Source organism: Felis catus, chromosome D3 (assembly GCF_018350175.1).
Source record: "Felis catus isolate Fca126 chromosome D3, F.catus_Fca126_mat1.0, whole genome shotgun sequence".
Lineage (NCBI taxonomy): Eukaryota > Metazoa > Chordata > Mammalia > Carnivora > Felidae > Felis > Felis catus.
Genome location: NC_058379.1, coordinates 6332969 through 6356106, shown reverse-complemented (window position 1 = coordinate 6356106; position 23138 = coordinate 6332969). Strand labels below are relative to the sequence as shown.

Here is a 23138-nt window from a genome sequence, read left to right as displayed (position 1 = left end):
CGGAGCCACCCAGGCACCCCTGTTTGTTTTAAACAACTTTATTGAAATATAGTTCACATGTCTTCAAATCCACACATTTAAAGGTACAATTCGGTGATCTTCAGTGTATTTACATGCAACCATCACCCCATCTCATTCCAGAACATTTTCATTGTTTTAAACAGAAACTGTATTAGCAGTGACTCCCCGTTTCCTCCCTACTCCGCATCACAGCCCGAGGTAACCACTGATCTACTCTCTGTCTCTATGGATTTACCTATTGTGAATATTTCACGTAACCGGAATCGTATAATACCTGGTCTTTTGTGACCGGCTTCTTTCACTGCGCATAATGTCTTCAAGTTCACCTGCTTTATAGTGTGGGTCACTGCATTATTCCTTTTCATGGCTGAATCATATTCCATTGTGTGGGTAGACCACCTTTTGCTTATCCATTCACTAACTGAGGAACTTCGGAGGTATTTCCGCCTTCTTGTTGTGCCTGGGGTAAAAACAGTACGTTCCTCTGAAAGCCCAGGTCACTTCGTAGGAATCTTTATCTCTTCACAGAACTTCTTGTTTCTGGGAGATGAACCAGACTCCAGGAGAGAGTGGGACAGAAGAGGGAAAAGGGATTTATCCAGTCGGGAAGCTCGCAGCCATTGGCTAGCTTTGTCACCCAGCAGGGGCTCTGGGAGTGCAAAGATAACTTAGGGCAGAAGTCCCTGCCTTCGAGGAGCTCACAGGCCAGTGACTGGAGGGGGCACATGTATTGTTTCCCCTCCTAGGATCCACCCCATTTTTCTGGTCTTCTTCAGGGGAACCGCCCCCCCCCCCCCCCCCCCCCCCGGTTCCTGGGAAGGAGAAACCCAGGCCTGACCAGCCCACATTAGCCAACCCGTGGGCCTAGTGGTTGCCTCAGGAATGGGCAGGGACTGACTTCAGACAGTCCAGTGACATTCCATGACACTCTTCCTGGACCTCTTTTCTTTTTCCTTTTTTTTTAATGTTTATTTTTGAGAGAGAGACAGAACAGGAGTGGGGAGGGGCAGAGGGAGAGAGGGAGACACAGAATCCGAAGCAGGCTCCGGGCTGTCAGCCCAGAGCCCGACGTGGGGCTCGAACCCACGAACCGCGAGATCATGACCCGAGCCGAAGTCAGACGCTTAACCGACTGAGCCACTCAGGTGTTCCTCCTGGACCTCTGAGAAAAGGTAATTTTTCATTTGGTTCATTGTTCTTCCCGTGTGGTTGATGCAAAAGTCGGCTGGAAGCCTGAGGCTGCTGGTGGCCATCTCGCGGTGGTTTGGGGACAGCCTGCCTGAGCAAGAAGGTGACAGAAGGAAAGCGGGGCTCAGACACGGGAGACCAAACCGCATCCTGGTGATGTAACCTGAGCAACTGGACCACACTGTGCGTGATTTTTTTGCTACCTTTATGCTTTTCAGCTGCACGAACTCTTAATCTTTAAGAATTAGAAAAATAACGGGGGCGCCTGGGTGGCTCAGTCGGTGCAGCGTCTGATTGTCGATTTCGGCTCGGGTCACGATCTTGAGGTCATGAGATCAAGCCCTGTGGCAGACCCTGTGTTGCCAGCGCGGCCTGCTTGGGATTCTCTGTCTCCTTCTCTCTGCCCCTCCCCCGCTGTGCACACTCGAGCTCTCTCTCTCTCTCAAAATAAATAAATACACATTAGAAAAAAGAATTAAAAATTCATCATGATAATGGTTGCACAGCTCTGTGAATATAACTGAAACCATTGAACTGTATACTTTAAATGGGTAAGTTATGTGGCATACAAACTATACTCGAATAATAAAAAATAACACCAGATAAGGACGATGATAGAACCACTTGAGAATGTTATGGAAACCCAGAAAAAGAGCAGCTCACTTTGTCTGCAAAGCAGACGGCAAACAGCCTTCCTGAGTAGATGTTACTCTATGTTACTGGTGAGGAAGCAAAGACACTCCCAGAAAGGAGCCGAGTATGTACCTCTTAATGAGCGACAGGGCTAAGAATTACATTTCTAGGAGCGCCTGGCTGGCTCAGTCCGTACAGCACGTGAGTCTTGATCTTGGGGTTGTAAGTTGGAGCCCCACCATGTTGGGTGTAGAGATTACTTAAAAAAAAAAACCTAAAAGAAAAAAAAATATTTCTAGCCCATAAGCTGGTCTTTGAAAACACAGTCTTTCCTTAGGCACTGTCAAAATCTAAACCATGGTGCTAATTAATTGACCTAAATTATTTTAAAGCATTTATAGCATCGAGCCTGCTTATCATGAGCATCTCCAAATACACACGGGGAAAATCCCTGTAGTTCTAACGCCTTTTATTTTGGATTTCCAGAGTTTGACAAAAACTTTTTCATGTTTCAAAGTGGCTTATGTGAAAAAGTTATGTAAATAAGAAGTCCAGGATGTGAACTTCAGGCATAGCTGGATCCAGGGGCTTTCTGATGGCAATAGCATCTGATATCTATTCTCTGCTCCTCAGCTTGGGATTTGCATGATGTTGATGTCACTTTCATGCAGGCTATCCACACATGGTGGCAAAGGTGGTCTCCAGGACCTTTAGGGTTAAATCTTACCAATAGCTTCAGAAAATTCAGTGCATTTTCATTGCATATCATTGGCTCAGCTTGGGACACATACCTATCCCTGGACCAATCCCTGTACTTATGCTGATTGGTCAAGCTTAGAGCCAGAGGGTAGGGATAGTCTACCTGAGTGGTGCTGGATAAGATAGGAGGGAAAGGAATCCCCAGTGGACAAGTGAGGTACTCTTACAGAGGGGAGAATGGATGTTGAGCACACATAAACAAACAAGCAAACAAACAAATACATTGATGTTTAGTTTGGGACCAGGAAGTCAGTAGTACTCCCTCACACTGTAGAAATATAGTCATCTACTAAAGTTGATATTAAAAATGTTCTCTTTTGGGACACCTGGGTGGCTCAGTAGGTTGAGCATCCGACTTCGGCTCAGGTCATTATCTCACAGCTCGTGAGTTCGAGCCCCACGTCGGGCTCTGTGCTGACAGCTCAGAGCCTGGAGCCTGCTTCGGATTCTGTGTCTCCCTCTCTCTCTGCCCCCACCCCTGTCAGAAATAAATAAACATTAAAAAAATTAAAATGTTCTCTTTTTAATACTTCAGTTTCATTTTCATGATCTGGACTATCCTTTTCTTTTCACTTAATTTCCCAAATCTTTAAATATTGTTCTTCCTCACCCCTGGATTCTACCATCAAGAATGCCCCTCTTCTGTTTTCCTGTAGCATTTTCTATTTGGATTACCCATCCCTTTAGTCTCTAATTAATTACTTCCGGGTATTGTTCCCCGTGTGCAAGCAGGGCCTACCACAGGGGCCCAGGGTCATGTGACCAGGCCTTCAAATTCACTAGCAGACTCCCATTTAGACATTTCCTTTTTTTTCCTCTTTTTTTTCTTTCTTTGTTTCTTTCTTCCTTTCTCTTTCTTTTCTTTCTTCCTCCCCGTCTCTCTCCCTCCTTCCCTCCCTTACCCCCCATCTATCTATCTATCTATCTATCTCTATGCCCAACGTGGGGCTCCAACTTACAACCCCAAGATCAAGAGTCACATGCTCTACTGACTGAGCCAGCCAGGCGTCTCTAGACTTTTCTTTTCTTTTTTTAAATTTTTTTTTTAACGTTTATTTATTTTTGAGACAGAGAGAGACAGAGCACGAACGGGGGAGGGGCAGAGAGAGAGGGAGACACAGAATCGGAAGCAGGCTCCAGGATCTGAGCCATCAGCCCAGAGCCTGATGCGGGGCTCGAACTCATGGACGGCGAGATCGTGACCTGAGCTGAAGTCGGACACTTAACCGACTGAGCCACCCAGGCGCCCCTAGACTTTTCATTTTTACAGATGTTAATTTTACATTTGGTTTATAATTCAGGACAGGAATTTGTATCAGTCAGAAAACAGAATCCATTCTAGGTCTTTCCAATAGAAAGTTTTGTGTTTTTTGTAAGATTTTATTTTTAAGTACTCTCTACACCAAATGTGGGGGGTCGAACTCACACCCCAAGATCAAAAGTTGCATGCTCTACCGACGGGGCTAGCCAGGGGCCTTTCCTATGGAAAGGTTTTAATGCTGGAAATTGGTTAGACATATGCATTAGTTATCTACTGCTGTGCAACAAGGCACCCCAAAACTTAGTGGCTTAGAACAACAATCACTATTATCTTTTGTAGTTTCTGCAGATCTGGAAGTTGAGAGCAGCTTGGCTGAGCAGTTCTGATGCAGGGTCTCTCATGAGTTGTAGTCAAAATACTGGCGAGGGCTGCTCTCATCCGAGGGCTTAACTGGGGCCAGAGCTGCCACTTCCAGGATGGTGTGCTTGATGGCTGTTGGGGGGAGGCATTAGTTTTTCCCCATGTAGGTCTTTCCCAGAGCAGCTCTAGTGTCCTTATGACATAATGGCTGGCTTCCTCAGAGGAAGTGAGTTAAGAGAACAAGGTAGGGAGCGCCTGGGTGGCTCAGTCGTTTGAGCTCTTGGTTTCAGCTCAGGTTATGATCCCAGGGTCGTGGGATCAAGCCCTGCGTCAAGCTCTGTGCTCAGCGCGGAGCCTGCTTAAGAGTCTCTCTCTCTCTCCATCTGCCCCTCTGCCCATCTCCCCCTCTGCCCCCTCCCCAGCTCGTGTGTGCACTCTCTCTCTCTCAAAAAACAAACAAACAAACAAACAAACAAAAAAACCAAGATAGAAACTACAATACCTTTTATGACATAGCATCAGAAGTCACACATTGTCACATTTGCCACATTCTCCTAGACAGAGGTGAGTCACAAAGCCAGTTCTGCCTCCTGGTCCAGGGGAGGGGAATTAAGCTGCACCTTTTGAAGGGAGGGGGACCAAAGGGTTTGTAGATATGTTTTGAAATCGTCACAACAGGTGATGATAGGAGCCAAGCAAGGGATGGTGAGACGAGCCACAGATTAGCAACAGCAGAAAGCCGCTATTCCAGTTAGGACTGGAGGGGATGAAGGGAAGTGTGCAATTACCAGAGTCCAGGATCCAGGACCACCCAGCGGAAACGGGAACTTCCGAGGGGCTGGAGACTCGAAGATACAGCGGAGCTGCTTCCCAAAGCGGAGGGAGACAGATGCTGCGGCCTCTTCCTTCCTCCACCTTCCGACCTTCTGTCAGGGTCTGCAACTGGCCCAACCTACTAGGAAGCGGACTGCAAGGGAGCCTGGGAGATGTAGTTCCTCATGATTCGGGGGTGGGCGGAGAGGGCTGCCTGGGACTGAGATAAAATGGGCAGAAGCCTAACACGGAGCCCCCTCCCCCGCCCTCCCGCGAGGACTGATCTGATTAAGTGGTGATATCGTGGTTATGTTTATCTTCACTTCTGATCACTCTATGAAAATTGTTCCCAACAAAGTGACATTTTAAAACTGAAAATGAAAAAACAAAAACAAAAACATACTGATGAGAGAAAATCCCTTAGTCTCCTTTATTCTTCCCTAATTATAAAACAGACTTCCGTGGGACCAGAAGGGAAAGGGAGTGTTCATACCCAGACAGCAGAAAGCTGAGCTAGCCTTTCTGTGGAAACAGCCTTTTGTTATTCTGTTTAGAACTTGCCAGCTTTTGAGAACTGATGGATGCAACTGTTCAATTTCTAATCTGGTTTCCTAGTCCCTCGCTCAACAAGCTTCTGATTCCAAGCAGAAAGGATTTATTTTGTCTGTTCTAGGTATATACCCCAGAGAATTGAAAACGTATGTCCATACACAAATGTGTGTCTGAACATTCATAGCAGCATTATTCCCAATAGTCAAAAAGTGGAAACTCAAACGTCCATCAAATGGCAAACAACGTGTGGTCCGTCTACACAATGCGGTATTATTCAGCCACAGAAAGGAATGAAGTACCACATGGAAGAAACTTGAAAACATGGTGCTAAGTAAGAGAAGTTGGCCACAAAAGGCCACAGATTGTACGATCTCATCTCAAATCCATAGAGACAGAAAATAGATGAGTGGTTGCCAGGAGGGCTGGGGGAAATGGGAAATGGGGAGTGACAGCTAATGGGTACAAGGTTTCTTTTAGGGGTGATGAAATGTTTTGGAATTGGACAGAGGTGATAGTTGAACGACTGAATATGCTAACAACCACTGGACCGTACACATTAAAAGGGTGATTTCACGGGGCGCCTGGGTGGCTCAGTTGGTTGAGCGTCCGACTTTGGCTCAGGTCATGTTCTCACGGTTCGTGAGTTCGAGCCCCGTGTGGGGTTCTGTGCTGACAGCTCAGAGCCTGGAGCCTGCCTCGGATTCTGTGTCTCCCTCTCTCTGTCCTTCCCCCATTCGCACTCTGTCTCTGTCTCTCTCAAAAATAAATAAACATTAAAAAAAATAAAAGGTGATTTTGCTCTTTTTCCCCCCTGGCTGCTTGGAGCTCAGCCACCACCGTGAATGACACAATAACTATCCGGACCGGAAAGTTCGTGACTGACTGACTACTTTACGGAAACAAATGGTCATCGATGTTCTACACCCTGGAAAGCAATAGTACTTAAGAAATTCAAGAAAAACTAGCCAAAATGTACAAGACCACAACAGATGTTATCTTTGTATTTGGATTCAGAACGAATTTTGGTAGTGTTGTTGCAGGATCATTGAGAGAGGCAGTCAAGAGAGAATTATCGAGACGTGTTCCGGGGCAACTTAGTAAGTTTATTTAAGCAGCACGGCGGCAGGACCCTTGGGCAGAGAAATGTGCACTCTGGCTGTATGAAGCTGGTGGTTATATGCTTAGTGCTGAAGGGGGAGGGGACGTGCAGGGAGTAGCAGGGCACAAATGTCTTCTTTGAATGTCTACTCGTAAAACTACTTTTGCAAGATTTCTCTGGTGCTTATCATTCAGCTCGGTATGAACTATCAGTGAGGTGCACAGGCAGTCATGAGACCCTTTAAGTATGTAGCAAGCAGCTCTTACCTGATGCTTATCAAAACCGTGCAGGCTATATAGGTCACCCTTCTGGGCTAAAGGTGAACATTTTTCTGCTCCTGTCCCTCATCAGTGGCAAGACAACCGGCTTTGGCATGATTTATGATTCCTTAGGGTGTGTAAAGATACATGAACCCAAACATAGACTTGCAAGACCTGGCCTGTTGGAGAACAAAAAGACCTCAAGAGAAGGCGAAAAGAATGCAAGAACGGAATGAAGAAAGTCAGGGGCACTGCAAAAGCTAATGCTGGTGCTGGTGAACAGCGGGCTGGAGATTGGACAACAGAAGGAGTAAAGATTACGGGACGCCTGGGTGGCTCAGTCGGTTGAGCGTCTTGACTTCCTCACAGGTCGTGATCGCTTGGTTCACGGCTCATGGGTTCGATCCCCGTGTCGGGCTCTGTGCTGACAGCTCGGAGCCTGGAGCCTGCTTCGGATTCTGGGTTTCTGTCTCTCTCTCTCTCTCTGCTCCTCCCCCGATCATGCTCACTCGCTTGCTCTTTCTCAAAAAATACACATTAAAAAATTTAAAAAAAAAAAGGAGTAAAGATTCTGCATTGATTTTATCTGTGGTGATTGTGTAGATTTTTCATGTGGGGGTTAATACACTAAGAGCTTCTATGTGGAAAAAAAGAGAGTGATTTCATGGCATGAATTATATTTCTATTCCTTAGTAAAGCTGGAAAGAAGGGGGGAAGGAGGAAGGAAGGAACGAAGGAAGGAAGGAAGGAAGGAAGGGAGGGAGGGAGGACAGGACCCATTTTTTGTTGCACCTCACTGATTACTGATAACCCCCTGGTAGGTTCTGGGCCAGACCTGAGTTGAGAGATTCATTCGTCCTTCATCATATATTACTAAGTGCCGGCTATGAGCCATCTGTTTGTTGTGTTGAATGCGTTCACACACACCATGGCACGCGAGCACCTGCCAGTCTGTGCTGAGGACCATAAAAGTGTACATTTACAGTGGGTGGGCCTGGCAAGTTCTGAGAGCCTGTCTTCAGATCCCGAAGTAATGTCAAAAGACACTTGATGACTAATTTATGGCTATGCCACTGAAAAGAAAACCCTCTACAAAGAAGGAACTATGCCAAGTAGTTGATAAGTGATTAGTTTATGGTACTGTGATTGGAGTTACTTTTGTCTCTTTTCTGATTTTTAGATAGCACAGTTAATTACATTTCTAATACAAAAAAATAAATTCACAGATGACTTCTGGCTGCATTTTTGGTTTGGCCACCACTGTGTCTTCAAACACTGGACCCAAGTGTATTTAGATACAGCATCTATGCTCCAATTTGCCACACTCCTCCCTACTCCCTATTGCCTTAAGCTGGGGTGACTTTACTCATTCATATAAACTGCCTGACCCCTGAAGGCATTTGAATTTGGGTCCCCTGATTTACTTCATAAAATCCAACACTATATAATTCAGGGTGGTCCACCAAGATGATAAATGTCCACATTTTAAGTCCCTGGTAAGTGGAATTAGAATATTTCATCAGTTTGAAAGTGAAAATTAATGTATTTAATTTCTAGATAAAAACAGAATTGTTCTTGGCACTTTTCCATACAGTTCGGTTGCTTGGGAAGTCAAAAAACCTGTTTCAGTTTAATTCATTAAAAAAAATTTTTTTTAATGTTTATTTTTTTTGGAGAGAGAGATACAGTGTGGGGGGTGGAGGGGCAGAGAGAGAGAGGGAGACGCAGAATCTGAAACGGGCTCTAGGCTCTGAGCTGTCAGCACAGAGCCTGACACGGGGCTCGAACTCAGGAACGGTGAGATCATGGCCTGAGTCGAAGTCGGTTGCTTAACCGACTGAGACACCCAGGCGCCCCAGTTCAATTCATTTTAGTAGGAAACTACTGTAGGTATTATAAGCAGGAAGAACTTCAATACAGAGAAAGAGAGGCATATAAGTGGGTTAGTGAGGCTGGAGGGAACAGGCTCTGGGCTCCCAGAATAACACAGCAGAACTGACCTGCTAGCACAAGCAGGGCCTTTGACACAGTCCGGAGAGCGGGGAGTCAGGGGACATCACTAGAGCTCTTGAGTTCCGTCAAGGAAGCCCTGCACCTGTTTTTTGACACCTGAAGCGGGGAAACTGGATATTGGGCCACTACTGCCCCCTATTGCCTGATGGTCTTTCAAGAAATAATCCCTAAAAAGAAAAAGAAAAAGAAAAAAATCCCTCACATTTGCACAGCACCTTCACATACGGGACGCCATCTGATCCTCTTAATAACTTCACTAGATGAGCAAGGCGCGTGGTGGACGTGGTGTCCCCCCCCCCCTTTTTACAAGCGAGGGAACTGAAGCTCAAAGCTGATGGGACAATAATGAAGGTCACACAGCTATGTGCAAAACTGGAGTAAGCCGCCAGGTCTCCCCAGCGCCAGGTCAGGTCAGCACACTCCACCTAGTGTCATGAATGGGGTCTTTGGTGGCCCCGGGATAGGCTCTGCGAGCACAGCATACACGTGCCAAGACTGTGCCACAGGAGTGCCACAGACTGGCAAATAACCGTAGCCCGGTTGCACAAATCTGCATCACCAACGCAGAAGACAGGGCTGCTATGTGGCAGAGGTTATGTCTAGGGACATTCGAGAGAAGAAAAAAGGTGACATTTGGGTTGGGTTTTGAGGGATGATCTGGCAGCAAAGTGCAGAAAATTGTCCTAGCAGCTTGCAAGAGCTCTGAGGGGGCGTGATGTGGCAGGAGCACTTTGGGAAACTGACAGAATTCCAATTTTGGAGGATTTGAACCAGGTAAAAAATATTTTTGTAGTTGAAGTATGATATGCATACAATAAAATAAGGTGCAGTTGTCTTTTTTATTATTAATTTTTTTAACATTTATTTTTGAAAGACAACATGAGTGGGGGGAGGGGCAGAGAGAGAGGGAGACACAGAATCTGGAGCAGGTTCCAGGCTCTGAGCTGTCAGCATAGAGCCCAACACGGGGCTCGAACTCAGGAACCGTGAGATCATGACATGAGCTGAAGTTGGACGCTCAACTGACTGAGCCACCCAGGCATCCCTATTATTATTATTTTTAATGTTTATTTACCTTTGAGAGAGAGAGAGACAGACAGACAGAACACGAGCAGGGGACGGGCAGAGAGAGGGAGACACAATCTCAAGCAGGCTCCAAGATCTGAGCTGTCAGCACAGAACCTGAGGCAGGGCTCGAACTCATGAACTGTGAGATCATGGCCTGAGCCAAAGTCAGATGCTTAACCAACTGAGCCACTCAGGCGCCCCAAGGTGTATTAGTCTTAAGTATAAAAATACTATGTGAACATATAAAAACTTTCCCAAATCCCAGGAAGTTCCCTTGTGCCCCTTCCCAGTCTACTCCCATCTCGATCCTTTCTGGTAGGTTTCTGTGGGATTAGGGTGTTTCCCAAGCGGTAAGTGCTTTCCCTGCTTAATTCCGTTGGCTAAGTAACCAGACGGTATTTGATGGCAGGCAGGTAATTCATTCATTGGCCAGAGAACGGAGAAGGGGAGCTCGTGCTCTGAAGGCACCTTCTCGCAATTAGGACTCAAGGCAAGGGTTTCTGGGGTTAGGGTAGAAGGGGCTGGTATGCAAGCCGACGTTTTTTTTTTTTTTTTTTTTTTTGTTTTTGTTTTTGTTTTTTTTTTGGCGGGGGGGAAGGGGGAGGAGGCTTCTTCGAATCAGAGAGTATCATTTCTTCCCTTAAATGGGAGCGGAGCGGTCGCACGTGTCAGTGCGATGGTCGGTGTGTTTTTTGTTTTAACAATTAGGTGGTAGGGCACCTGGCTGGTTCAGTCCAAAGAACGTGCCACTCTCGATCTCTGGATTGTGAGTTCAAGCCCCATGTTGGGTGCATAGTTTACCTAAAAAAATAAAATCTGGGGCACCTGCGTGGCTCAGTCGGTTAAGCATGGGACTTCGGCTCACGTCATGATCTCGCGGTCGTGACGTTGAGCCCCACATTGGGCTCTGTGCTGACAGCTTAGAGCCTGGAGCCTGCTTGGGATGCTGTGTCTCCCTCCACCCCGCCACCCCCCCCCACCCCGCCCCTTCCCTGCCCATGCTGTCTCTCTCAAAAACAAAAAATAAACATTAAAAAAAGTTAAAAAAATAAAATCTTAAACAACAGCAAAACAATTAGATGGAAATGATCCCGACGTCATCTAGGGGGTTAACATCATCTGAACTGGATCAAACTGGTGGAAAACTGGGGACTCGTTTGGAGTTTGTTGGCGAGTCCCTGGTGGCAAGCGGAAGGCAACAGAGAATCTCGAAGCCCTTGGCGTCAGCCCCCATCTCCCTTTACTTCTTACTTCTGTTGCTGCCTCCAAAGTTTTCGCCATCTCTTTAGACAATCTTAGGGCGTCGCACCGGGCGCGGGAGGTTTCCTGATACTGTCGCTTTCTGGTGTGGTTCACGTGAAACTTAGCTTGCGCGCGAAAGGGATGATGGTGGGCACAACGATGTTTGGCCTTTCAGAGCCACCATCCAGGCTCGGGGTGCGCGGAGCCGCCTTGTCCCTCCGCGGCCGCCGTGCGTCCGTTACGTGGCAGCTGCCGGCGCCCGCCAATCCACGGCGCCCGCATCAGCCCCCTCGGGTGGCGCAGCCGGAAGGGGCGGAGCAGAGGCGGCGGCGGCTGAGGAGGCAGCGGTGGCGGCGGCGGCGGCTCTGGAGGCCGCGGTCCCGGTCCTGGCTTCGGCCCCAGCCCCACCATGGTGACGCTCGCCGAGCTGCTGGTGCTCCTGGCCGCTCTTCTGGCCACGGCTTCGGGCTACTTCGTCAGCATCGACGCGCACGCCGAGGAGTGCTTCTTCGAGCGGGTCACCTCGGGCACCAAGATGGGCCTCATCTTCGAGGTGGCCGAGGGCGGCTTCCTGGACATCGACGTGGAGGTGCGGGCGCGCTGCCCGCGGCCGAGGCGGGGTCGCGCGGCGGTTCGGGGTTTGGAGGCGCTGGGGCCCGCGCTGGGTCTGCGGGGGCGCGGGGCGTGGAGGCCGCCGTCCGAGCGCTGGGAGGGGCCCGGGCCGCCGTCTGGCCTCCGCCCGGGCGACCCCCTAACGGCCCTTTCCCCCGCGGCCCGCCGGGATTCCGTGCCCCGGGATGCCCCGCGGATACGGAGCCGTCGCTTCGTTGCTTTGCGTTCTCAGTTTGGACGGCGGGTTCCCCGTGGAACCTGTCGCTGAGCTTCGTCGACCAGGCGCCGCGTGTCAGCTCCGGGCCCAGGAGACGCTTAATCTGTCGCGGCTAGCCGAGGGCCGGTCTCATTGGGTCTGCAGCTGCATTCCGTCGTGTTACGGATTAGTGTTGGAAAAAGTAAAGCGAGTGCCACTGACGGAGGCTAGGCAGACGTTTGCGTTGTGCATTTCTTTATTTTTCATAGAAACAGCTTCAGTGTTTAACCTGTTTTCATGCAGACTTCCAGATACCTCCTTCTGCCGTCTCTGGCTAGGGGAAAGCTGGAGTTGGGTCATTCATTTTAGGCGTGATGATTACAGATAAAGTATCTGGAGAAGACAGGAAATTATTTTAGGAAACTAGCGGTCCCCGAATTTCCTCCTATACCCCCCCCCTTTTTTTTTTTAAACCAAAAGAGTGTTTCGCGATTTATTTATTTATTTATTTATTTAGGAAACCAGATGTAAGTAATACTTAAGTTCACTGTTAGCATGATTAATTGGGTTCTAGGATTTTCCATCTGGCAGTGAACAGCAGAGTTGGGCACAAACGACACAGTAAGAGTGAAGTCCAAAAATAAGGGGATAGTGGAAGGAGTGACTGATAAAATTAGTTAAGACGTTAAAGGTCAGTTATTCCAGTGTCCAGATTTTGCACGCTTTCTAAGAGGAACTAGGGTGACCGAAGCCTAACCGCTGATGTGTAGCAGATGGATGAGAACATGGGTCCTTTAATTTCCAGTCTAGTCGTTTTCTTAAGCCTTCTGGCATCTCAGATAAAGCAGATTTCCTACACTGGTTTGCAGCAATCATTTAGGGAAACCTAGAAATGTAGCTTGCTCAGATTTTTTAGTTTTAAAGATATTTTTTCATTTTTGGTGTTAGTAGTTGCGTTTGCATGTGTGTTGGTGATACAGGCCAGTTGGAGACAACGTGTGAGGTGCTCTTCTGTTTCTGAGGAGTTGACGTTTAGGTTGGACAGACGAAACGTACATACTCAGAATTGAAAGGTGCTTTGGAGAGCCATCGAGTCCAGCTTTGTTTCATAAGTGCGAGACCGCAGCCCAAAGACATTACTGTCACTAAGTGAAAGTCAAATTTTCTTAGCAAATATCCTACTGCCAACAACACCACTTACGGAGAAGTATGGTTTTAAATCTTTTGTGATGTGCATTTCTTTCCTGCCTCCAGATTACAGGGCCTGATAATAAAGGAATTTATAAAGGAGACCGAGAGTCCAGTGGGAAATACACATTTGCTGCTCACATGGATGGAACATACAAGTTTTGTTTCAGCAATAGGATGTCTACTATGACTCCAAAAATAGTAATGTTCACCATTGATATTGGGGAGGCCCCCAAAGGACAAGACATGGAGACAGAAGGTGAGCTGAACATTCAGAAGACTTCTATCACATTCTAAGAATTAATATTGTGTACGTTTTTATTCATCTGAACGGAGTGTTTATTTTGATTTCTTATTCTAGGCTCATTCACCGTCTTTAAAACCAAAAGCTTTTGTGATACATACTTTTTATTTCTCCAGGACTCCTACTTAGCAAAAATAATTTGCTGGAATTTTATGTTTCAGTTCTTTACAACGGTCTCTTGCAACTTTTCTTAGTCATTCTGTGCTTTTGTAAGCATGTAGGTTGTGTGTGCTTTAGGTGGTTGTGTGGATTTGCTAATCCTGGTATATACATTGTTGTTTATTGTTCATTTATACATGACTAGTTTGGTTAAGTTTTGTTGTTTTATTTTTGTGTGTGTTTATATTTTACACTTTTCTTTAGGTGGTGGAGATACCTGGGATGGTAGGTAGATTGTCTTTTGGCAGCATCCTGTCTTTGCGCATTTTTGTTTGCTGCTAATTTCTGCTTTCCTTCATTCTAACCTGTTTGTTCGCATGAGAGTGTTTTTTCTCTTAATTACAAAACCCCTACAACTAATTAGAGTTTTAGACTGATTGTTCTTTGTGGTTTTTACTTGGATGATGGGAGGTACAGGTTAGGTCATTTTAAATTAATGGCATTGGAAATACAGGGATTGACATTTTAGTAGAAACATCATACTTTGTTTCTTTTAGATGAATGTCGAGGGTGAAAAGATTCAATTGTAACTGGAGGAGTAAAAGTCTTAATTAAACATAGCTAGTGGCAAATGGTGCTGTTGACTTTTAGGGAGTACTTCGTTGGCTTGTTTTTACCATTATTATAGTTTTCTAACTTGAAATTTGGTTGGACGTGAATTCCAGTTCTAGAAACTGTGTCTAGATATGGTGAGAAAGGCTCTTTCAGCCATATGTTGCAGTTAGATTGATTTATATTTCTCTGCTGACCAGCAACAAACCCTGAATTGAGTCTTTTGGAGGAATTGGTTACCAAGAACCAGCACATTTGGATTTTTGGAGGGGAGGGGGCACGGTGTACATCAGGATTTGTGGAAACTAGCAGTGCAACACATTTCGTAGTGTTAACGTGATAATATTTGTTTCACATATTAAGCAGTTTGTAGGGTACTTACATCATAAAGAAGTTATTTGTTGGGGTGCCTGGGTGGCTCAGTTAAGTGTCCAACTTCAGCTCAGGTCATGATCTCACGGTTTGTGAGTTCGAGCCCCATGTCAGGTTCTGTGCTGACGGCTCAGAGCCTGGAGCCTGCTTCAGATTCTCTCTCTCTCTCTCTCTCTCTCTCTCTCTCTCTCTCTCTCTCTCTCTCCCTCTCCCCCCCCTCTCTCTCTCTCCCTCTCTCCCCCCTCTCCCCTCTCCCTCTCCTTCTCCCTCTCTCCCTCCCTCCCTCCCTCCCTCCCTCCCTCCCCTTATGCTCATGCTCACTCTCTCTCTCTCCCTCTCCCTCCCCCTCTCTCCCTCTTATGCTCATGCTCACTCTCTCTCAAAAATAAATAAACATTAAAAAAATAAAGTATTTGTTAGGTTTTGAAATCTGTAGAATTTAGAGAATCCTACTACTTAGTAATTCTTGTGCTTGCTTTTTGGGGCCACTTACGGCGTAGAACTTGGCTAACCCAAGGAGAATGAGGAATTTTGAAGGGGTTTGTGCTTGTTCATTTTCTGGAAATTGGTCCTTTCTAAATTTAGAAAATATTGGTTGAGGAATGTGAGTATTAAATTATTCTTAAATAATCCTTTAACATAATATTTAAAATCCTTGCTTTTGTTAATGTTGACGAATGGAAGCTGTGAAATCAAACCTTACTCTAAAGGAGTGGTCCTCAGGCAAGGGACAGTTTTTGCCCCCCAAGGGAACATTTGGCAATATCTGGAGACTTTTTTTTTTTTTTTTTTAAGTAGGCTCCATGCCCAGCGTGGGGCTTGAATTCCCTATTCTGAGACCAAGAATCGCATGCTCTACCAACTGAGCCAGCCAGGTGTCCCTATCTGGAGGCATTTTTGATTCTCATGGCTGGATGGAAGATCCTACAGTGCACTGGACAGGCCCCCCACAACAAAGAATTTTCTTCTCCAAAATGTCAACAGTGCCATTCATGAGAAGCCCTGCTCCTAAGGTCACATCATGCTTGGGGCTTTCAAAGTGAAGCTAGAGAGGGATGATTAGAGATTCCAACCTAACTACCTTAATATGGGAGGGGCCCTCCAGTGGGAATTTTCTCTTGTGGTATATACTTTTTTCCTAACTGTTTTGTTCATTGTCACACCGTAGCACTATCTAGAAGCATACACTTATTCTTCAGAACTGTCCGTTCACCTTGTATTCATTTTTGGCTAAAAAGAATACCTGATTTTAAACCTTGTGCAGTTGTGAGCTTGTTTTTTCACTTACAATGCCTGGCATTCCCCACTGTAGTGAAATTACTGCTTTGAGTTTCATAGAAGAATGTTTGAGTTTTGGTGTGAATTTTTTCGAGAATGTTTTCAGGTTTTTCTACACTCAGCTTCATTGAGATTAAAAGTCTGTTTTGATGCTGCTTTTAAATTAACATTAGAGTTATATGATTCTAATGCTATTGCTCTTAACATTAGAGTTATATGATTCTAAGGCATAGATTTTTATTTTAGTTTAAATATTGTTATTTATAGGATTATTAGGAATTTGTTTGTTTTATATTTTGTTCTCCCCCCCCCGCCCCGTCTTTTTTTTTTTTTTCCCTTCAGTTAGCAGTCAGTATAGTGAACTTAGCAACAATTCATTAGAGGAGATTTCTTAGGGTTAACTGTTCTCCCTTAGTTAGTAAGTATTACATAGTATGTTTCCCACCCTGAAAGAGGTTTCTGTACTGGGAATGAACTTTAAAAAATGCTTTGAGAATTAAATTGTCATCAGTAGTCCAAAGTGATGTCTGAGCCATTTCTAAACACCTTCTTTTACATGGCTTCTCTAAGGAATATTTTGAGGACTATTGCTTTAAAAGTATTTTTCAAAAGGAGATTGCCAAATATGTGCCAATCTGTTTTCAAATTTTTCTGTAGCTCACCAGAACAAGCTAGAAGAAATGATTAATGAGCTGGCAGTGGCAATGACAGCTGTGAAACACGAACAGGAGTACATGGAAGTCCGGGAGAGGATACACAGAGCGAGTAAGTTAATGCCGTCACTTTGCAGCAGTGTTTGGTGGCCATGAAATTGTGAAGGTGTATTTCTCAACAGCTTGTTTATATTTTCCTCATGTGAATGTTTTACAAACATTATCTTACTAAAGCCTTGACTTAAAAAAAGCACCTATGCAAAGGTATCTTTTGAGTACATGTTTGTAGAGCTTTGTATTGGACTAGTTTATTATTGGGACACTAAATCTAAAGCGAAAAATGCTGCGAAGATTTAGCATGAGCTTTTAAGAGTTTTAAAAAATCTATGGTCAGCTAAGGAATATTCAGTGATAGTTTTCCTAAAGCAGAAAAGAAAACTGAAATGGTTGGTTTTTAATCACATATTTTGAAATTTCTGTGCCAATATTATTATTATATGCTGAGAGTTAGCTTTTTTCCCTAACATGGAACGTTTAATTTAGATAAAATAGCACTAAAATGTGAATCTAGGCAGCCACCAGGTGAAGCTCAGCTTGGGTTCTTAAATTTGTAAACTGGGGACGGGGAGTATATTTGTCTGTGGAAGCAGTGATGGCTGGAAGGAACCCCATGTTTAGTCGCAGAAGCCCATGATGTAGCCTTAAGCACTATGCTGTGCTTTTGCATGTAAAATTAAGAGGTACCATATTGACACACAGACCAGATACCATATCTTAGATCCAGGTCCACATCTATGGTTCGGTGTTTTTATATCCTCCAAATAGTTCTTGGGGGTAGACTGCACGGGAGCAAGCTTGTCTGTGAATGCAAAGTGCTTTATGTCAGGAGTCTGTTCGAGGTTGGGGTAGGGAGTGGAGAGAAGAGTGACTCTAAGGGATAGTGGGCACAGGCTGAACCTCTTGAAGGTGTGGTTTGTGTTCCCCCTTCCCTCTTACATCTCTCCTTGCCACATACGGAAATGAGCCTCCAGGACCTAGAGCACACACTTTGCCCTTGTATGGGAGAGTAATGAAAAACCACAACAGGCTGGAAAAGTGAGAGCCCCTGTTTTCGCTGATATGGATTGGGGCGTGAGGTGGGCCAAGGCTTGTGTACATGCACCCCTGCCTCTTCCACCATGATTCCTTCTCTTTGCCTCCACTCATAATCTGTTCCTCTGGGATCACCACCTTTTCGCCCTCACCAGGCAGGGACCTATTTGTTGAGTACCTTGCTGACCACCAGGGGCCAGCCCATTCTGGGATGAGAAGGACACTGAGCAGAGTCTGAGGTCCAAGAGCTTTCATTGCTTTTTGTTTTAACCAGTTCAGACCTGATGGCTTCAAGGTTATGGGAAGTTCTTGGGAACATGGCAGCCAGAGGGAGCACCTGTCTTCTGGTCTGTAGAAGACATCCAGCCTTATTCTTTCACACCTTATTTGCACGGAGATGCTCCTGTGTTTGTTTGACAAATATAATTTTAGGCATTCTGTTTATTTTTGCAAATCAAATAGTTCCCATGATGTTGTTTGGTTTTTGTACATCTCCCTGTAGCACTTGCTCCTTAGAAATGAATGTAATGAGACCTTTTTTTTTCTTTCCCTACTACAGTGTTGTGATAATAACATCTTCTAGGTCTGGCAGATGTGTGAGTAGTGTGAGGACAGTGTCTTACATACACACTTTTCTAAGCGAAGTGAAGGGAGAGAGAAATACTTCTTTTTACATGATTGGTTAATATTTTGAAGTGTTGACTCAGCCATTCCCCTTTCAGACACAAATCTTGAAAAGCTAGTCATTCACAGGTATGCTAGATATTGGTTACTAAGTCTTCAGCAGAAGTAAACTTAATGCCATGGTTAGTACTAAAATTTTAGCTTGGGTGATTTTTTAGAGTTCTAGTTAATAATGTTTTTGGGTGTGTGTCTTTTCTCACTCTGGGGGAAAAAAGCCACACTTTTTAGTAGCTAAGTTATCTTTTTGGGAACTTGTCCATTGCTTTTCACTTCTTTTTGAGGGATTGTCAGTCCACTAGCTACTTTAATTTTAGTCAGTGTTTTACAAATGATACACATATATCTAAAAACATGCACTCAGCTGATTTATACCGTTACTGTCTTGCTAATTATAATTGTTTTTAGTATTGGCCATTTGTAGAAAAATCAGAAACTTCCTAGTAATTAAAAACAATTAGGGCTGTAGAATTTGATGGAAAATGTGAAAGAATATGACATAGATTGAGCTTCAGAATAAATGAATAAATAGTGGTCACGGCTGTTACTTTAAGGATGAGATCCTTAGCTTAAGAGTGGGGTAAATCATGAAACTGGTTCCAGGTTGGTAGTAACCGCTAGTAGTGGTCCATGAGACTGAGAAACCTGCATCTGGAACAGCTGCCAAGTGCATCATTGATGCTCAATATTTGTTAAATACGTGTTTAAGGAAAAAGTCACTTTGACACATTTTGACTTGGTAGGTAGTGCTTTTTGGGTAACTGTATGATCTTGAAATAATCTCTTAGTTTTTTTTAAGTCCGTTTTCTGATTCAGCAAAAAGGATTATAACGTAGGAATATTTTAATGGGAGGGAGAAAGAAGGTTGTATTGGGTTTTAACCCTAGAGGTTAAAGTCACTTGGGCAAGTCACTTTTCCCCTCTGTTCCCCATAGATAAGCGGAACAGGCTTGACCATACCCCATGAATCCTTAAGGTCCCATATAAATCTAAAATTTTCTGCTTCTAAGTTTGTTGAGTTGCTTGGGGACAAAAGACAAAAATACTTAGAGTACTCTGAATGGTGTGCAAAATATTCCTTCCCTAAAGACTAGGATGATTTATGATGCTTATGCCTTTTTTTTTTTTTTTTTTTTTTTTGGTGTTAAATTTTGTTTGTTTGTTTGTCCTCACAGTCAACGACAACACAAACAGCAGAGTGGTCCTTTGGTCCTTCTTTGAAGCTCTTGTTCTAGTTGCCATGACATTGGGACAGATCTACTACCTGAAGAGATTTTTTGAAGTCCGGAGGGTTGTTTAAAAAGCCTTTTCCTGATGATCTCAAAATCATAATTCACTGTTTACCAAACATCTTGGTCATAATAATGTCATTAGTTTCTACATTTTTATTTTCAGAACTGTACATTCACAGCTTATGTTTCTTTGTGATTAATAGATATTGGGGGAAAACACCTTTTTAGGAAAGTTATAGTGAAAATTTGACACTTGATTGGCATAATTTCTTATTTGAATTCTGCCTCCATTATATAGGCCTTTCAGAACTCAAACACTGTAAGTGAAATACAGGCATATAGTCCCTGTTATATCTATTTTCCTTTTGTTTTCATGATAAAATGCAGTTTGTTCAGACAAGTACTTTATGGATAGTACTTCACTAAAATGACTTTGGATCCCTTACCTGCAGTTCCAGTCATTAAAGATTCATTTTGTTGAGTCCTTAGGAGAAACAAGTCTGAATCTTGACATTTTCCACTCAGCCTGTTGGCAGCGCTCTGACTGGGGTGTTACCAGGTTGTTACTTTTGTACCTGTCTGTCTTGTTTCTGCTTTGAAGATAAGACTTCCCCAACAACTGTCCCCCCCCCCTAAATTTGTATTTTGAACCTAGGACTCAATCACCTCCAATTAGGTTGATGACATAAGCAGCTAATAACCATTTTTGGTTTCTGCCTAACCTTGTAAGAAGTCTCTCCTAAAGCCAGTTCTCTGGGTGTTGCAGCAAATGGTAGCTCTTTTCTTTCTGTGCTGGCACACCCACTTTCTCCACTCTTGGCATGTAGGAAGTGTGCATTCATGCAATTGGAAAAATCTGGATTTTTGATGCCAAAGGGTTAAAGCCTCTTGGATTTCATTGCAGTGATATACAGCCACTATTTTATTTTTGATCAGTGGCATTTTGGCCACTGTTTAATTAGGGTACTGAACATCACTGTCAGTACTAGGATTTTGTTTTTGTTTTTCTTGGGTCTCTATTTTTTGGCACATGTGAATTTTGTTTTGTATAAAATGACATGACTTTCTCTTGGTCTCTGATGATGGGTTTAAAATTAAAGGCGCATCTGGTTGTGGTGTGGGGGTGATCCAGGATTATGTTGTGACTGATGTATGTTAGTTACTTGTACATTTTTTTTGGATCTTTGCAAGGGGAAAACTACAAGTAACGAGTTTTATATAATTAATTTAAATTTGTTACAGGTTTTCATGTTCAGGATAAACAATTTTTCAACCTTGGGTGAAAATACTGCAACAGTTTTAGGGTGACTGTATTTTACCTTAAGACAGCTGTTGCAACTCCAATTTTTTTTTTTTTTGGGTGTGTGTGAAAACACTTCAAAATTGAATTAAAAGATGTACATTTAAAATTGGTTGTGTATCTAATCTGCCCCAGGTTCAGTAAATAAACAATTCTTTTTAAAAACAGTCTTAGTATTCTGTTTCATATTAATGCTTAAATAACATTTGTCAAAGTACCAGTTTTCTATTCATATTTCAAATGACGCACGTTCATGTTTTCTGAGTTACCATGCCTGATAAATGTCTGTCACTTTTTTTTAATGTTTGTTTATTTAATTTGAGAGAGCCCTAGTGATTACACAAGTGAATGGGGGAGGGACAGAGAGAGAGCGGGGGGAAAGAGAATCCCAAGCAGGCTCCACGCTGTCAGCGACAACCCGATGTGGGGCTTGAACTCATGAACAACCATGTGAGATCGTGACCTGAGTCAAAATCAAGAGCTGGATGCTTAACCGACTGAGCCACCCAGGCACCCCAAATTGTCACTTCTTAGGTTTATAAACTTGAGGATCATAAGTAGGAACCCAATATTAGCTTTCTTTGTGTGGTTTCTTTGATGATTCATTGTAAACATCTTAAGTATTTTTTCATTTGGAGAAAATTGAGGTTTTTTTTCACTCAAGTATGTGGTTTATGCATGTGGGAAATAAATTTAGGAAGAATTAAGTGATTTGTGCAAGGCCCTCATTGGTGGAATCAAAAACTAGATCACTGCTTTTAGAAACTGTTCCTCTTCCTCTGTTACACTAAGGGCCTGCTGAATAATAAAAGAAACTACCATTTGTTGAACACTGGCACTCTGCTAAGCCCTGTATGTGGTCTATCTCATCTATTCTCAAAACAGCCCTTACTTTTGGTGTTATCCTAATCCTCATTTTGGAAATACGGAAACAGGCTTGGAAAGCATCTAAGGATCTGAAAATTAGTAAGTGGAGCCCCAAATGCAAATGCAAGAAGGCCTTTTCCCTCAGGGTTGTTTTTCAGAACTGTGGAAGTCCCATTTTATGTATTTATTATTATTATTATTATTATTATTATTATTATTATTTTAATGTTTATTTTTGAAAGAGAGGGAGACAGAGGATCTGAAGCAGGCTCTGTGCTGACAGCAGAGAGTCCGACCGGGGGCTCGAACTCACGAACTGTTAGATCATGACCTGAGTCAAATTTGGACGCTTTAACCAACTAAGCCACCCAGGTGCCCCTGGAAATCCTGTTTTATAAAACAGTTGTCAAAGGTATTTTGTTTGTGATGTGATCCTATTTCAGTGGAGACGTTGCCTCTAGCTTTTTTATCTTTCATTTCATTTAGTTTGAGATAACTGGAGTCTGTAGGAGTACTGCATATTCCCATTTATTCATCCCCAAAATATTTGAGTGACTGCTTTGCGCTATCATTTGTAGCCACTGGTTAAACAAATTAAAGAAAAATTCCCACTGTCGTGGGGTTTACCTTTCAGTGGAGGAGACGAACCTCATATGTAAATTAATCGGCGTATTAAAGGCAAGTGCCATGGAGGAAAAATAAAGCGGGGTGAGCGGTTTTAGTGATTAGGAAAGAGAGGCATCAGTGAGATGACATCTGTAAAGACCTGCTGGATGTAAGGGAGCAAGCCATGCACGGAGCAGGGACAGCTATGTGTTGACAGGGCCCAGCATGTAACAGGTGGTTGGTAAAAGCTTGCCAAGTGAATGTGTGCGTGGACGAATGAGTGGCCGCAGCCAATGGTGAACCCGGGAATGGGAAGATAATGTTCTCCTTTGGGGCTTTCACTTTCTCGGAAGTAAACCAACGTTTATTGTACCAGGCATCGGGTCCCCACCATCAACCCTATCTATCTTGCATACCTTTTAACCTGGGTCTCCGGGGCTGGGGTGCATTTCCGTCCAGTCCCTCCAGACCCACTTGTCCTTTGGCCAGGACGCGGTGTTGTGCTGCCACCGGCCTCCGACGGGCGCAGAAAGTGAGCGAACCGGAGCAGAATCCCTCCCGCCAAAAAGCCGCCGCAGAAACGCCTGCTCGCGGTGGGAAGGCGCCCGAGCCCAGGTGGCTGCGCGGGGCGGACAGTACAACTCGGGACCTGGTCCCGCTTCCACTCTCCGGCGGTCAGCTTTCCAGCCTCCTGCCGCGAGGGCGCTTTCCCCACCCTGCGGAACTTTGCTGCCGGAGTTCGGTTCCCGGCGGTCCCGAGGGCTTCCGGAAGCGGAA

The 23138-nt window shown here is 44.4% G+C and overlaps 1 protein-coding gene and 2 long non-coding RNA genes across 9 annotated transcripts; 1 reads left to right on the top strand and 2 right to left on the bottom strand.

The window, feature by feature from the left end:
- Nucleotides 1–22: 22 nt before the first annotated feature.
- LOC102899491 lies at nt 23–5464 on the bottom strand. Of its 6 annotated transcripts, none has more exons than XR_002737166.2 (4): nt 5011–5464; nt 4725–4842; nt 1975–2116; nt 23–1296 (listed from the first exon to the last, which is right to left on the bottom strand). It is a non-coding gene; the product is annotated as an uncharacterized LOC102899491 (long non-coding RNA). The 6 variants fall into 6 exon arrangements; XR_002737162.2 differs by having other exon boundaries at nt 23–1300; nt 5011–5462; XR_002737164.2 differs by having other exon boundaries at nt 23–1300; nt 1975–2101; nt 5011–5461.
- Nucleotides 5465–8756: 3292 nt separating this feature from the next.
- Nucleotides 8757–23092, bottom strand: LOC109493155. The gene is made up of 3 exons (XR_002147226.3): nt 22778–23092; nt 11279–12470; nt 8757–9126 (listed from the first exon to the last, which is right to left on the bottom strand). It is a non-coding gene; the product is annotated as an uncharacterized LOC109493155 (long non-coding RNA).
- TMED2 (transmembrane p24 trafficking protein 2) lies at nt 11679–21055 on the top strand. 2 transcript variants are annotated; one of them, XM_023241328.2, is made up of 5 exons: nt 11679–11858; nt 13332–13524; nt 13933–13953; nt 16588–16695; nt 19532–21055. In XM_023241328.2, the coding sequence occupies exons 1-5, from the start codon at nt 11679–11681 to the stop codon at nt 19654–19656; spliced, it is 627 nt and encodes a 208-aa protein (XP_023097096.1). In that variant the 3' UTR covers nt 19657–21055. The 2 variants fall into 2 exon arrangements, with proteins under 2 accessions (XP_023097096.1, XP_023097097.1); XM_023241329.2 differs by lacking the exon at nt 13933–13953.
- Nucleotides 23093–23138: the final 46 nt, after the last annotated feature.

Bases quoted from the DNA above. Each gene is read 5' to 3' on its own strand.
- TMED2 (XM_023241328.2), top strand. From the start codon at position 11,679: ATGGTGACGCTCGCCGAGCTGCTGGTGCTCCTGGCCGCTCTTCTGGCC. The intron at 11,859-13,331 runs GTGCGGGCGCGC...TCCTGCCTCCAG, and splicing joins TCCTGGACATCGACGTGGAG to ATTACAGGGCCTGATAATAA. The intron at 13,954-16,587 runs GTAGGTAGATTG...ATTTTTCTGTAG, and splicing joins TGGTGGAGATACCTGGGATG to CTCACCAGAACAAGCTAGAA.